The 17,331-nt window shown below is 36.1% G+C and overlaps 1 protein-coding gene across 1 annotated transcript in view; it reads left to right on the forward strand.

Moving 5' to 3' along the window:
* The window catches only part of LOC105437259 (transcriptional adapter 2-beta), a 43,709-nt gene extending 27,758 nt beyond the window's left edge, over nt 1–15,951 (forward strand). The window contains exons 13-16 of the mRNA XM_030999783.1: nt 5,955–5,995; nt 12,273–12,346; nt 12,820–12,882; nt 13,469–15,951. Of these exons, the coding sequence (XP_030855643.1) occupies nt 5,955–5,995; nt 12,273–12,346; nt 12,820–12,882; nt 13,469–13,591 (301 nt within the window). The 3' untranslated portion in view covers nt 13,592–15,951. The remainder of the gene's footprint in view (nt 1–5,954; nt 5,996–12,272; nt 12,347–12,819; nt 12,883–13,468) is intronic.
* Nucleotides 15,952–17,331: the final 1,380 nt, after the last annotated feature.

A 17,331-nucleotide genomic window follows, 5' to 3' on the forward strand; every position in this document is an offset into this window, starting at 1 on the left:
CATTTCCCTGGGTGCTGTATTATTCCATTGCCGTGCTGTATCAAATTCACAATTGAATGTTAGTCATGTAGACTTTGCTTTTTTTTGCATGATTAATTGTATTACCATTCTCGATCACATCTCTCACATTTCTAGTCATCTGTACGCTGAGATTGCTTTTAAGTAGTACAGAAGATGAGGTAGAAATGGTGAACAGATGACAGATTTCTAATATCATCCGGAAGCCAAATATTGAATATACCTCTAGAGGTAAAGTTTGAACTCAAAATAATGAAATGTTTGCAATTTTAAGAAACCACAAATTTTATTATGACTGTTAGAAGTTGACAGACCATGAAGAAACCTTGCGTCACTGGAGAACTATTTATAAATATTTCAGGGATACAGGGATTTTTAAAGTTGTATTGCTTGAAGTCACATACAAAGATCTTTTCGAATCTTAAATGTAAGACTGATGAAGAAATTTCAACGCAAAAAATATGTTTGTTCAGCAAAATTGTATGGTGCGTGCTGAAAGACAGAAGGGCTTTAAACTACAATCTGTTTCAAAAGTGTTTATGTCCACCTAGCTCTCACTCTCAGTAGACTATACATAACAACCCTAATAGGCATATTCATCAACAAAAGATGTGAAGGGAATACTTTTTTTGTTGACAATGTAGATCTACATGTATGCACTGAGAACCAAAAAACACAAAATAAAACAAATGTTATTCCTGAACAGATGACCTTCATATTATGTTTACCTTCACACTTTATGTATGCTAACTGATAAACGAAACAAAGCAAATCAAAATATTTTTACTGTACATATGACTTTCATCAATATTTTGTTTTACTTTCACATTTTATGTATGCTATAAAACTGAGCAGATGGGTTTGACTTGAGTTGCACTTCAAGGGGTATCCATAAATTTCTTCACTTCCATGGATGAAATAAGAATCCTCTTCTACTTATCATGATTAATGATGTGGTCACAGTTTTTTTATCGCTGTAAAGTGTAAAGTGCATGTAGGTGTATTCCCCTGCGGTTTCAGTTTTCACCAACTTTCGATATGTCTCTGATATCAATTATTTTGTTTTATGCCTTTATGATTCACAGAATTGGAAAGTAAATTGTATGCTGCAATAAAATTTATTGTGAATTCTGGAAACTCAACATTTATTTAAGTCTACCATGCCTTATTAGCACTCCTCTATCAAATTCATTTACATTTATATTGAAAATACAATATCCATATATTTGAACATTTATCTTGAAAACACAATTCTTATATACTTAAACTTATATTTCTTGGGATACAAATTAAGTAACATTCTGTACCACTTGTTGTTGACCAAACTAGGTATACTATAAACCACCCTCCAATGTCCAATTCTCAAAAACATGAAAGTAACTTGATAGTGATTATGGTATTTACTGGATTGTGGTTTGTGGCTTTGATGCACTGTTTATCTCTTTACTAACTCAATGAAAATTAGGAGTGGTTTGGGTCCATTGTTATTTTACTATTATCTACGACAGAGGAAGATATATATGACTAACACAAATATTTTTTACAAATTTGAAATGATCAAGATGCCCCCAAACACCGAAATTAGTAGTAAATGAAAGTTTTGGTATTTGCAAAGTTCCGGGCTGTGAAGGTTAACGTTGTAGCTCGTCAAGCAAGTGTTCTACCGGGTGTCTAGAATCTGGCTAGAATAAGCCACAAATTATTTTGGCATGTGAGGGGATGTTCTTTTCATGGACAAAATGAAATCATCAACTTGTTTAGGTTGTAAAACTGTCTGGCATACTGCCCACCTGTATGACAGTCTCATACACGTGACCATGATATGTCATCAGTACGTCACTATCGGTTAAAGTCTATCGTCAATATAATGTACTAATAAATGTATTTTACTAAATAGGAACTTACTATTTGAAGATGGCTTTAATTTTCATGAGCTATGCATTTTGTATAGTTTACATCCCTAGTTATCTTAGACTTTACATGTACATGTAGTATTCAACAGGTCTATAGGATGAGATTAATCAGTAGGGCAGAAGGAACCAGTCGCTTATTATTTTTTTGTGAGTTTAGGAGAATTCAAACTCATGCAGATAATGACATTTTATTAAAATTTCCTCAAAAAGTATTGTTTTGATACTATTTACTAGTATTTAGGCCTACCGGTACTTGAAAGATGCAAGCGACATGTACTGTTTTAAAAGCTAGTATGTTCTAGGCTAGTCCCTCTCCCAATATATTTCGAAATCGAAACATGAATAGCAAAAAGGATTAAATTTAAAATCTATTTGCCAAATTTGATACATGAATGGTAAATCCTCTCAATATCGTTATATACTCCCCATCTGTTGCCCTCACTCTCCCACCTCCTCCCCCTTTTTCTTCCCTCCCTCTCTCAACAGTCTCGTCCCTCTCTGTATATCCCTCTTACATACTTCCCTTTACTTTCCCCCATCCCTCTACTTCTCTCCTGCTGGCTAGCCTAAACCGCTTTCTTGTACAGCGATGCACAAGCACATTCCCTGATGGTCACGCAGAAGTACAGGAAGCCCCCAAGAAATTCTTTACTCCAATAAAAAAATTTATTCCATCCCCTTCTTTCGGCTCCCATCCTCCTACTCCCGTTCTCCTTCTTGGCTAGATGCCTGGGCAAACTCTTGTAAATGAAGATAGCCCAATAAAGGAAATTTTTATTTACCTCGTCTCCCCGTAGTGTCTGGTTTCATCTTCAGAGTACACTCTGCACTAATGATATCATTGGCAAAGAATGTTAGGGGGGTCACTTTCACGAGTTCAGTAGCGGTTCACGTATCGTCGGTATCTGTACCATATGCTCTCTTTTCAGAAACTTAACATTGTAAGTTTATCTTGACTCGTATATGTGGATACCTTGTAGTTTCCACAGTAGTAATAAATACAGTGGACATGAACTACAATCATGGTTTTGTTATCATTTATAGGTTATTGGCTTGCATCATAATCTTTACAGCTTAAAGCAAGTTTAATAGTAAAGTGAATTGCAAATACATTTTTGAGGCCAAGAAAATCTGGTAAATAAACTGAAAAAGAACTTACAAAGTTTGAGAGTTTGTGCCAACTTGTTCCTCTTTCAACTTGATGATAAAAGATGAGTGTTTGTCATAATAATAATAATAATAATAATAATAATAATAATAATAGTGGGTTCTTGTATAGCCCTCATTTCAGTCAGATTTGACCCTCCTGGCGCTCCCGATTATTACCCTGGCTTTAGCACGGCTGCCATACGGCGCTCTAGCATTTCAAGGAATAAATTCCTACCAGGTACCCAGTTACTTCACCTGGGTGGAGTGTGGCAAATGTAGATCAATGTCTTGCCAAAGGACATTATTGCGGCGGTGGGACTCGAACCGCGGACCTTGTGATCTACAGTCCGGCAAAAAATATTTCCTACAATATCATATGACATTGTGTGCATTGTGTGTAGGCCTATACAAATTACAAATATATTTCAGTGTAGTTTCTGTGCAACATAATAATAATAATAGTCACATTTTTTAAACGCTTAATACTACGTTTCCAAACGCTTAACATTGTAAAGTCATTCAATGCCAATCCGCACATGATAGTGCACACACTTCGCTCCTTGGGGAGTATTTCGGCCTGGTGCCATTTCACAAGCACACTAACATTCCCATTCTAGCAAGTACCCTTCTAACACCTGGGTGGAGCGTAGCAAATGTAGAGATTAATGTCTTGCCAAAGGACATTTGTGCCGTGGCACTAGACTACGATATCTCAACAACATGTAACATTTACCCGTGAAAACCGCCCCTCTTTCCAGCCGACCACTATCCTTTCGCTCCAGTTGACACAGGGTTAATGATTAACTGTAGCTTGGGACATAACATGACCTGATAGAAGCGTGTCAATATTGACATCCACTGAATGCTAGAGTCTCGGTGGATACTCCTCCCTCTCTCACTATGCCCGTGATGATAAACCCTTCGAGAATTGATTGAATTATCATTTTTTGCACCCTTTTTATTAATGGCAGGATTCAATTTTGTTTCTGACTGCTATGTTGTTGAGAGCCAGAAGGGATTTGACTCATTCTTTAACAACAGAGTTAATGCCCTTCTGGCTCTCAGCGAAGGATGTGAGATTGTGTAGAAATGATGCTCAGTTGATGGGCTTCTGTAAAAATAGGTATAAGGGCGAGGTTCACCGACCTTTCTGTTGTATTGGTGTGAAGAAGATCTGCTGAGAGCCAGAAGGACGTTGACTCATTCTTTAATAACAGATTTAATGCCCTTCTGGCTCTCAGCGAAGGATGTGAGGTTGTGTAGAAATGATGCCTAGTTGATGGGCTTCTGTATAAGGGCGAGGTTCACCGACCTTTCTGCTGTGTTGGTGAGAAGAAAATGTAGTCTGCCGAGAGCCAGAAGGACGTTGACTCATTCTTTAAGAGAGTCAATGCCTGTCTGGTTCTCAACAGACGATGTGAGGTTGTGTAGAAATGATGCTCTGTTGATGAAAAATGAAGAAGAAAAAATAATGGTTGAAGGGTGAGATTCACCTTCCTTTATGCTATGTTGGTGTGAAGAAATTGTGATCTGTTCTTGAATACAGGGTTAATTCCCTTTTGAGTCTTGATAGATTAAAGGAGGTTTTGTAGAAACAGGCACAGTGGTTTGCCGGCCTTGAGAGTTGTTTTTCCCTCAAATGATTTTCTGCCTTTAACAATATTCTCTCAATGAATGGTTATTTGTTCATGAATCTTTGTGTACTGCCCTTTTTAGAAATATAGAAATATTTCTTGTCTTTATTTTCATAACACCTGCAAATATGGAATTAATGTACTGTGACAAATTTCTTCTTTTGAGTACCCCGAAATATGCATTACGCATCAACTTAACTTGATATGGGTTTTGAAAGAAAATGACACTTTGTGGAGAATGATTGTAATATTCAATAGACTTGAGATGATTGTTGGATCACATGTAATATGAAATACAATGAATTGCTGATAATAAAAAAAGACATTGAATATGATACATTCCTGTCTCTTTATTCTGCACTACATGCTAAATAGACCATTTTCGTAATGTAACCAAATTCATGCATATATGCCGGTGTGAAGCGACTCATACAAATTATTTTGTATTCACCTGTTATGAATTATAAAAGTTCAATTGTCAGAATGCAAATTGCATGCATTAATTGTTTGCCAGGTAGGACAAACATTATGGCTTTTCCTACCTAATAACATGTGCCCCCCAAAAATTTCCAAGATCGATTGAGCTTTTTTAGACCCCTCCCCAGGACGTCAATCAATTACATGTATGTGCCCCCCCCCCCCCACATCAAACTCTAGCTACGGCCCTGGCTAAATAGACCATTTTCGTAATGTAACCAAATTTATGCATATATGCTGGTGTGAAATGTATTTTAATAGTTAGAATGCAAATTGCACGCATTAATTGTTTGCTAGGTAGGACAAATATTATGGCTTATCCTACCTTACAACACATAATATATGCAATTTGCATTCTGACTATTGAAATACAATATTTCTTAACAGGTTAATGAAATAATTTGTAACGAGGCACTTGAAGATGTTTGCATTATATTTTGTTCCATTACAAAAAAAATTGGCCTTATTACAGTGAAACCTATGTAGAAAGACTTTACAAGAATGGTCTTGTCAGTTAGGCAGGTGTACATGTATGTATCAAGAAATGTCTTTGATTGATAATGAGGACAAAGAACAAAATAACATTTCACCAGTTTTTTATGAGTTATTAAAGCATTCAGTGATTGTTATTGCAATAAACATGTTTTTATTTTTTTCAATGAGGAAGTGATGTCATTTGAATTTCACTTAAAGGTCATTTCACCTGTTTGACTAAATTTTGACATTTAAATATTTTCATATTTTGTCTTCTTTTCTTTAACAGTTCTAAGGATGTGAAAGAGGAAGTCAAGGAGGAAAAAATGGGTAATTATAACATTTTAAGATGTTTTTCTTTCACCATCTTTAATCCTTTTGGGTAGATTTTTCTTTCACTCTCTGTTTTGATTTTATTTTTGTGGCCTTTATTTTCTTTTAAAACTTATTTGTGCAATTAAACTGCATTCAATCTGTCACCATTGTCGATGTGTCAGGCATTCAAAGGCGACACCTGCAATGAAAAGTTTAGCTTCACATGAGAAATTGTTTCCATGGGAACAACAATCAAAGAAAATCCATATATTCTCAGCTTTTTTCCTTCCGGGCAGAACTTCATGAGAAAGTACATGAGCATAATCAATGTCCATGTACTTTTTAGCTTCTAAGTAGAAGAAGAAGAAGAAAAAAGAGCAAACATTCTGAATGAAGGGGTCTGCAGCTATTTGGCAGATGTCATGTGAAGAAAATTAGTCAAAATTTAGCTTCTTTTGGATTTGTTTTTACTCACGCTTGACTAGCGGCCACCGAATTGGTGGCACCGCGCCTAGAGCTGGTTGGGTGTTGAAAAGATAGTGCGTGCCGCTCGACACCTTTCGCCGGAAAGCAATGAATTAAATCGCATCCAGCGATGCGTGGGGAGAACATTCGCTCCTAATGTTGTTCCTCTCTAGATAAGTGCTGTTTCATGAAATGTGACATTTGTAAATGGATTCATGTTTCGCTATTTCGAAGGAAAGGACTCGAGGCGGCTTGAAAAACTCAGGGTTGGAGCGAGCGTGAAATGTAGGGGCCATTGACCAGTGTGTTAAGCGACAGAGCAAAGTGGGAAAAAAACTCTCTTTCGATGATTTTATCACTATCTACAAACCCTGTACATTAGTGCAGAGCAGTTTACTTATTTCATTCATCTTTCCTTTTTTAAATTTTTTTTACCTCTCTCTCTTTCTCTTTTACTTCTCTTCTCTCCTCTCCCTGTTGTCTTCTCCCGGCCCCATTCCCCTTCTCTCCTATTTCTCTTCTCTCTGCCTCTTTTCTCTCTCCCTTTTACCCCCTACCCCCCCCCCTCTCATTCTCTCTCTCTCTCTCTCTCTCTCTCTCTTTTCACTTTTATTTTCTCTTCCCAACTTCTCTCCCCTCTCCCTGTTTCCATTTCGGTCAATTCCCTTCAATGGGATGGGTCGGTTATACTCTGGAGGTATTTGAACTTTGAGGTTGACACGGGTCATGTGTTAAAAAGCATTTTAAGTGGCGGATCAGGGTAGAAAATGGACTTTGCAGAATTTTCTATCAACAGCTGGGGAATTTAATACATTTACCACAAATGCCATGAGATAATTATAAAAACAAAAGGCAATAGAGTTTGTATCAGAATATTGTTTAAAATAGCATTTTTTTAAATACTTAGATACACATATTTCAACTCAACAATATGTAGGCCAATATATTAATCTCATTTTCCTTTCATGTTTTCTCGTGCATGAAATTGCCTGCACAACAAGGCAGCAGTGTAGATATTTGAGTCTGTATCTCATGATTAAATCTCATGATAAAAACCTGAATTCTGCTGATAGACAGGTCTTTAACCTCAATTCTAATTTATTTTTTTTTAAGACCTGAGATATTTTCAAAGCATTCCTCTGAAAAGTCGCAACCTTCAACCATTTATAGATACTTAATAACCCATGGCGATGAAAGTTTACCTTTGAAAATAGTGTGCACCCCTCCCTCCCCTTTTTATCAGGCAACATACCATTTAGAACACCCCTCCCCCCCCCCCCCTCATTTACATGTACATCCATTATTCAATGGCATGTTACACATACCAATGCTTGGAATATTGACAACTGGGACACATTATCGTGCTACCCGATGAAGATAAATTGAATCAAGTATTTATTATCCCCATTTTCTAAGTACCCAATCCTTAGGAAGGTTAAGCCCTCATTTTGTTTTTCTATTTTTTTTTTTTTTCACATTAGGGGATATCTGCTTTTTGGGGGGTCGTAATATCACTGCTCACCTATTAACCCTCTGTTATAATGGGGTTTAAATGATGCGTGAGCTGCTGTTTCATGCACAATTTAGCTCAGAATTGTGCTATTGATGGTCCAATGAAGTACATTGAATTATGCTATTATCCCTATTGCATTGAAGTTAATGGTGCTTAATCTATGGTGATATATTGATGAGGAATTTCATTTAGCTTTATCTAAACAACAATGTTTCCTTACATGTAGCTGTCATCATGTCATTTCTTTTTAATCCACTGGTTTTTGCTAGGTATGGCAAGTATTCAAGAAGTTGGAAATCATTTTTTTTATTTATTTTTTTTATTTGGGGGGGGGGGGGCAGATTTATGTACATGAAGAATCCATGAATTAATTTAAATAATGAAAATAGCCCATTGATTAGAATCGAACAGCTTCATTGGTGTGTTAACATGTACATGTAGTTGTACGAAGAATCATTCCAGATTATAGTGAAATACAAGAAAACATGAAATAAGGTTATAAAATTGAAATGTACATCGACAAAAAAAATGATAAATACCGGTAGTAGTTCAATATAGTAGTTCCATAATAACTAAAAAGGAGAATGTGACTTCATGCTTTAAAGGTATAATCCATTAAATAAGATATAAATGAATTATGAATTATGAATATGATATAGAGTTAGTATTTAATACCATCACATAAACTACCACATAGACCACCACATATAGGCTATTCTTTTACATTCCCATTGCTCAGGTTGAACTATTTCTTCATTAGAAAGTAGTTCTACTAAAAACTATTCCTTCACAATTTGGATAGAAAGTATATATTTTCAAGATCCAACCATGATTTATTTCTTCTTTTGTTTTTAGTGGTATGATATACAATCTTTTCCTGTAATACTAAGTCCAGTTTTGGGGCGTTCAATCTAATTTATTGATGTGATTAAGCTGAGATATAGGGTAACGACATGTATTTATTAAAATAAGTACCCCCAAAATGAAAGATCAAACACAGCTAGGGACAATCATGCATGTATTCATGAACTTACAGAAATTGATAATTCAACCTTTCCACTTGCTAGGGGCAAATAAAAGAAGACATCGCTCGTTCTAAATAAAGAAATGTGTAATAATGCGGTTGACATCTGAGGTACGGAGACATATTAAGATGTACGGGGGAAGCCTAAGTATCCATCTAGTTGTGCTTTGCACCTGAAGGTACATTGTACATGTAGGAAATAAAAGGGAATGAAGAAAGAGGGTTTTTAGGGCATTGGCCCAGTAACATTTCAGAGCAATTTTGTGACAAATGGAGAAATAATGTCTGCCCTTTCCCCCTCGAGATGCAAGCCGCACCGGTGAAGCCTTGTTCAGACGGGAAGGATAAAGCGCCTCGAAGTAACCGCCATGGCAAAATGAAAACAATTTAAGCGTTCGTGAATGACAGGTAGAGATGAAAGAAATAGCTGTGAGCAACGAGGCCCCTAGGCATCCTTACTTGTCTGTATATCGTGAGATACAAAAATGTCCGGTGCACTGTGCTCATGTCATTTCATGTCGCCGCATTGTTTTAAGACGTTTCACTACACCACGTGTAAACCAGGCTCTAACGAGGCATTACAGCTGGATGGTAACTGACATTAAAGTGGCAAAGAATTAGAGTAATGTAGGGAAATGGGTATAGGGCAAGACTTCTCCTCCCTACAAATGCCATCAATTTTTTGTTTAGTTCACCAGGAGACAAAAAAGCTTAGTGCCCGAAGAGAGCGATAGATGGAGAAGATTGATCAAAAGTCAGATGATCCCCATGCAAATTACTCATAAAATCATTCTTTATTTCCCTTCTTTGTAGTTTATCTTGAGGCATTTTGATCTTTTTCTATATATTCCTCCATCTTCCTAAGGAATGCTTATAGATTCATGAGCAGATCGACTTTGTTCTCATTTCTGGCTTTCTGTCTCTGATTGTTATTGCCAGGAGAGATTGATGAAAACATGTTTGTCAAATAATCTCAGTCAGATACTTTTTGTTAGTTTTTTAGATTTATTATTAGGTAGGAGTCTATTGGAATTTTCATATTTTCCCCTTTAGAATTTGTCTGTATGTGTTAAATTCTAAAAGAAGCAATTTTCACCTCTGAATTTCTTTATGGCAGCATTTCCAAGCTTCCTTCCTTTTCAAGAATGTATTTCACATTCAACAACAATTTCACCTCATTTTTTTTTGCTTCATATCCTGATAGTATTTTTGTATTCTGAAGTAATATAGACTCAATGACTCACAATGATCAATTCTCTGGCACCATGCCATTTACAAAGTACAAACAAACAAAAAATTGCAGGGGGGGGGGGGTGAAGAATAAAAATGTAATGAATTCAAAATCAATAATACCTGGAAGAGATGCAACGTCTTTCAACAACCGGTTACTCCTCTAGAAAAAATGTCAATATTTTGCAACCGAATAGTGTATTTACATAAAACAGCTTTCTTTGGAGCAAAATGTTTTGTCATTTTATAGCATCCCTCATCATCAGCTTAGTAGCAAAAGGGGATAACAGCCATTGATAATAATAGCAATTAAATGGCCCTTTTCCACTAAATTAACAATTTATGTGTACCAGTACATACTGTATAGTTGACACTCAACTACTTTGTTGCACACAATGAAAGTATTCTGAGAATGTCTAATAAATGTGATTGCTTGGTCTTTGTTGAACAAACATGTTCTCTGGTGATTCATTATTTATTCCAGTTTTATTTTGTCAGTGATATAAATTTAGGGTTGAGGATTCAGAAGTTTTTTATTTCTCTTTTGACCAGCTATCCACTTTCAAAACAGAGCTAAAACCCTACCTATTTTCACATTGCTTACAACTAGCCACTACCCCAGTCTTTCCACAGGTTAACCATGGATGGCATATTTAGTAGTTGTTCAGTCTCATCAGCGCCATTGATTAGGAAATTAGATATTGGCGCTCTACACATTCCCCTGATTGGATTGGAGTGGTTATATAATAATAATAATTTTGGGTTCTTGTATAGCCCTCATATCTGTCAGACTTGACACTCCTGGCAATCCCGATATGTTAGGTTTAGGATCAGGGATGTGGCTCTGTTTAGTGTTAGGTCTTGAGGTGTAATTATAAATTTATTAGTGTTTTAATTCGATTTTGGAGTGATTGTCGCAGGGGCATGTGTCATAGAACCAGTCCCCTTTTTTAATTTAATGAATAAGTTAATTATCCAGAGTGTCATGTAGTCTCTGACTATTCATTCCATTAGAATAAATATGTCTGTGTGAGTCTGTGAACTGTTGATTTTTTTAAGTTATTGGCAAGTGGCTAGTGATTATTTTTGCTCTCGCTTCAATTACTTGACCTGTACGAGCCTTAGGGAAAAGGAGCAGTGTTCATTTTTTCAAAATCTTCTGTAATACTTCTCCCCAATTCCCAACGGTAGCGTACCACAATCCATCTTCCAGCCCGCCCGCCCGCCCTTTCCTCCACATCGCTAATGTATCTGTCCATGTAGGTCATGGTCTCCATAGCAACCCAATGGCTGTTATTTAACGGAGGAAATATAGGAAACCTGTGAAACCAACAGCCAAAGAGAAAGTTGACTTAAAGCAACCGCTTTTGCCTGCCATGCCCGGTCCTGCGTCCACGTTCCGTTGGGTTTCGTCAATTTGATTGACCCAAAAACAATATTTGAAATTGACGTCACTGGGATACAAACTCGGCTGCTGTAGAAACGTACAAGGAAGAATAACAGGGAATCGTATCAGGCATCCTCAAAATAACTTTTGTTTTTGTGTTTTTTCCCTACTTTCATTTTAGAGAGTGTTTTGTCTTTATTCATGGAAAATGAAAGTGTGATAAGTTGTTTAACGTACATGTATATACATGTAATCAAAGGCTCTGTTATTCAGGACTTTTTATTTTTCTTCTTCCTTTTTCTGGCTTGTATGGAATCTGTACTTATAAGCAATGGCTACCTTACTCTAGGTAATATTGATATTGTAATGTATTTGCACAGAGAGCCACAATGCACACACTCTAGACTGTAAATATGATTTTGCCCCTGAACCAATTTCGATCATTGCCAGGTTGCAGATCTGAAATTATTTGTACAGATGTTCATGTAGGTTAATTTAGATATTTTATTTTCTGATATACAGTTTTTTCCTGAAGTTCTGAAATGTCCATTCTTTATCCGTCCAGAACAATTTAAAAAATGAATACTGGTATGTATTCTTTTTTACTAGACTTGCTTCATGAAAGGCAATTCAAAAACTTCAATCATTGCATAAGTGTTTCTTCTTATTTCAGATGTTATAGAAGATGAATTTCCAACTCTGAGATCGTCCCATGGATTCAGTTATCTATCAGAAAGGGAAAAGAAGGTAAGATTGACTCTAATATAATTAGGTCATTTGTATTTTTTTAAATAATGATTATCAATATCTTTTTTTTAATGTTAGTTATTAGTTATTTAAAAGAGGACCCCCCCCCTCCCCCCCCCCCCCCATGATAATTTTAAAACTTTATCAGGAACTTTATTAGTATCTTACTTCATTTTTTTTCTTGTTCCAGGAGAATTTTTGTTTGCATACCATTTTAAAATTGTCCTATACTACAACAATTTATTGTATAAAATTTCTGTCTCTGAATAAAGAAGCTTTCTGTGTTGTTGTTATCTACATCAAGTACTAACACACAGAGAAGTACTAACACACAGAGAAGCAAAAACAGGCTTAATTCCACGCAAGCAACTTTTCTATGTAGTTGATACCTTCTCGGTTTGCGTATTGTAATGCAGAGGATCGTGCAAGTCCCTGATATTAATTACCTTAAATTAACTCTCTGTTTTTTCCAGCTCTGTTCGTCTATGAAGATGAAGCCAGCTAGATATGTCACCCTGAAAACACTCATCATAAAGGTAAATACTCTAAATATATTTTGTCTCCATAGTATATTCTTATTTTAGATGTTAAGACAATATTGGCAGTAGTTCATAACATTGATAGATTTTCATTTCAGTTAATTTTGAGTAGGACAGGATATCTGACCACTGGACAAAAAAAAATGATCATGCGTAGTTAAAAATGATGTATAAGTCATCTGTGTTTAAACAGAAACTCAATGGACATTTATTTGATGTTAAAACACCTAGAAGTGAACTAGCATATTTTCTATTCTGCTGATTCTGCAGATCACATTATTTTACTTCTCTCATTACTTTGATTCCAGTCATGTGAAGTCTCGATAGGAAGCATTTCATATCATCGCAAAATATGCTTGATATTTATTGGTCCCTTATCGTTGCTCTTATAAGCTCATTTGTGGACAGACTCATGTCTGCCATTCAACTTATCAATTTCCATTTTCTCTATTTTGCTTAATGTCATGAAATATGCTTAGAATTTATTGGGCCCCTGAGATGGGTATTGAACTCCTATTTGGAGAGAAAACCTTCCGCAGTGAAACTTATTCCTCGCCTCCTTCTCTCCCGTTCATCCTCCCAGGATCACTACCTACGAAAACAAGGCATTCCTCCCAAGACTCGCTACCCTGGCAACCTGCACAAGTCGCATCGCAAGCGCATCGCCAACTTCCTCACCAAAAACGGCTGGATCAAGGCTAGTTGAGAATAACAATCGTCCCCGCCCCACCCCCATTCTCCATCATTACTCCAAAAAATGAAAATAAATACCTTGCCTTTTTGTTTGTCTTTTTTTCCTGATTTTGTGATGTTAGAGATACCAAGAAGCATCGCTATTTATTGACCATCGCTGTCTTGTATGTGTACATGTACTTTTCTTTTATGATGTAATTCGGGTATTCCCCTTTATGTACCTCCAAGAACCCTAATGTACAAGGCAGTCATATGTCATGTACATTTTGCTTGCACAAGTGAAGTCTTGAATGCAGATTGAAGAAAAGCCAAATGATCCTTGATTGACCGGGGTCCAACGTACTTGATGAGTGCTGATGTACTGCCAATTTGAGTGTATCTAGCGATCAGTCTTCGATGCAATATGTCGAAATTGTGCCAAATTAGGTTACATGAGCTCCATGTCAGCTCAAACTAGCGTAATGAGTGATTCTTTCCATATGATTTAGGCTAGCTGTGTATTCACTGAATTCTTTAGAATTGCAACTTCTGTTCCAACTTAGAGTGAAAATTGATCATATCACAGAAAGGTAGTTCTTTATAAGTCCAAATTAACCTAGCTTCCATACTGAGTTTTCTCCCATATGATTGAGGGGAGCGATGTAATTGGAGAGGACATAGTTTACACTCCAGACTCTGTTTAACTCTTGTGCATCGTAAAGAAAGAAAGGCTAGGTCTGAGAACCAGGCTAATATTTGAAAAGTACTGTTTACGTTGCACAGAATGAAGCATGAGATCTCTTTCAGGCTGTGATATAAAGAATTGATCATACAATGATAATTATATTGTCTGTTTTGTCCTTATGTCTCCAAATGAATTATGGTCAAAAACTGTTTTTTAAAATTAAATTTATTTGGATGCTAGTCCAGAAATAGAGCCAGTTATGCATATATTCCACATTACAAGCAGAACCGACGATAGCTTATAGGCAAGTGTGGTTCAAGCATATGTTGGTTGCCAATTTATGATTACACAATCTTAGCCTTCTATGCCCCAGAGAATACCATATGAGTTGTTTTCATAATTCAATTTTGGCGAGGATTATTGAATAATCCATTCCTTCATAATGTCTGGTCAGAGCCAGAAGGGCGTTAAATCTGTGTTTATAGTTCATGAGTTAATGTTGTTCTGGCTCCAAATAGACAGCATGCTTTCCCCCGTAATTGGTTACTTAAGGCAGATAAGACGTCCCTTGGCTCAATCCATAGGCCATTAATAAATAAATAATAACAATTTAAAAAACAGTGCTCATAAAGCGCTTACCACCAAAGTCTCTAAGCGCTATATCTTTGTCTCATCTCAGAAAACGCAATTATTTGGCGTAATCCAGTTTACCGTCATATTATTCTTTATTCTATCTGCACCATCTTAATAATAACAGAAATAAATCATTTTTATCTCGGCTACTATCCATTCGGGCATGGACTTCATATTTCTTGACAATTTAATTTCACAAATCCAGTTTCCATCATATAACTCTTTATTCTATCTGCGGCATCTTAATAATAAGAGAAATAAATCAGTTTTATCTCGGCTACTTATTTTTCTTAGCAATTTATATTTCACAAATCCGGTTATCAGAATGAAAGGAGAATTTTCTTATCAAATTTTAAAAGCTAACGCCTCTAGTTGTGATTTAGAATATTGTGGGGAGGGAATTAAACCTTTATCATCAAATTTATATAACCACAAGTGAGTCCACACGGTCCCTAACTACAAGATAATTTCCAAGTTTGTAACCACGTCCTTAACTTCAAATAGACATACTGTTATGGGAACCTTCCCATTGTTTGCCAATTCACCAAGCCTGAAACCAGGGATCGTCGTTAATTGTCTGTCCTTGCGGGGCTTTTGTCAGGCTGTCATCAATAAAGCCATACCTGATAGTCCGATTAATAGGATTTTGCGTGATGCTCCCATGCACACTCATTAGTGAGGGGATTTGTTGGGATCTGTTGCCTTAATTTTGGAGTAGAACGGTGTTTTTACACCTACTATTGCTATGCTTGTCAGCCTATTTCGATTGAACAACTTGGAGACATGAATGATTTAGCAGCAATTGACCCCTTTCCGCGATTTGCGGTGAGTGAAATCTCCATTTTAAACGAATTAATCAACCTGTCATTTCTATCATATATTATACAAAATGAGAAATTGGATGACTGCACTTGATGAGAAATAACAGATTAAGGTGTAAATGGAATGATAAAACCGATGAAATACTTCATTTGTTTTCAACTACATTTCAAAGAGTAATCACATTACTCTATTTAAGTCCAAACAATAACAGATCAAATCGTAGAAAAGATGCTAAAGCCAATAAAAAAGAAACCTTTAAACAGAAACCTTTGATGGGGTATATGCAGATGTCAAACCTGCTGGAGTATAGATAATTAATGACACTGTTTTTGTTAACGGTTGTCAGAAACATACCTTCCCATCTTCGAATACATTTAGACCCACACCAGGTTATAGGTCTGTTTAAAGTCACGTCTCCCAAAGCAATTTTCATCAAGGTTCTGCAATGTTCAACCTGACTTTAATAGACCAAGCTAACAACCAGCATCTAGTTCAACTGAAACCTGTGTTTTGCAACAATTGAAATCAATTGTGAATCTAGAGATAGGGAGATAGGAGATTGTGTTCTTTATTGAAACCCTGTACGTAGCTGATTTTATATTCTAATGAATACCGCAAATAAGGCTCCTTCATTCATTTATTGTCTTTAGAATACCTTACCCGCGCTCCCTTTAAAAAGAGGTGTGTGTATCCATACATTAATAAGTCAGCATGATACTTTCCAATTCCTATCCTCAACTCATATGGTATCCCAGACTTTTCTGTCAAATATATTTAATTGTTTCTTGTGAATTCTTGAAATCAACCATTCTGTGATATGTGCATAACACTACCAGGGAATGTTTTTATTGGCGGTACTTTTCTTGTAATCATATTATTTTCAATGCGACCCATCATGCCTGAAGACCCCTGTAGTCATCTTTATAAAGCCATCAAATATTTTGCCATTCAAGGAATAAATGTGAGTGTTAAAGTATTTCTCAATTTAAAGAAGAATGTGAATACTTTGAATAATATTTACAGTACTGCGCTATGTCTAGTAACCTTGAAACAGTTGCTTTATGTATGATTATAGTACCATGTCTACAATATCATTCATGTCATGCTAAGAATAATATTTGTAATTGATTTTGTCGATGACATTCAGGGGAGCCTAAAGCCTCTTTTTATCGGTTCATTGGTTTCGCTGCTTGAGAATGTGGCGATAAAATGCTTTTTTGAAAATATTGATAAATATGTGGCTAAGAATAATATCTGCAACAATGATCAATTTCTTTGAACCTATAGTGGCGTAAGTACTTTTTCAACTACCAGCCCCCTATTCAGACAACCAGGATTTATGGCGTAGCTTTATGAAAACAGTGTAGGTATACAATGAGTTTTGTTTTTTTGTCTGAACTTGATTGACGTATTATGAAACGTTGTTAGCAAAACACATGTTCAAGAATCGTTACGAATGAAAACTTGGTAAGGAACGTCATGTCGTACAAAAACTTATCTTTATACAAGTTTGTTTAATTTTCTCCAGTCTGAATGGACCATGAGTTATGTTGACATGGGAAGCAATGGGTATGTTATTAATGAACGGATGAAGGTACAGTTTTGGGACAGTTTTAGAGGGATGAGGAGTAGAG

This window comes from Strongylocentrotus purpuratus, unplaced genomic scaffold, assembly GCF_000002235.5.
Source record: "Strongylocentrotus purpuratus isolate Spur 01 unplaced genomic scaffold, Spur_5.0 spur5_scaffold_5, whole genome shotgun sequence".
NCBI classification, from domain to species: Eukaryota; Metazoa; Echinodermata; class Echinoidea; order Camarodonta; family Strongylocentrotidae; genus Strongylocentrotus; species Strongylocentrotus purpuratus.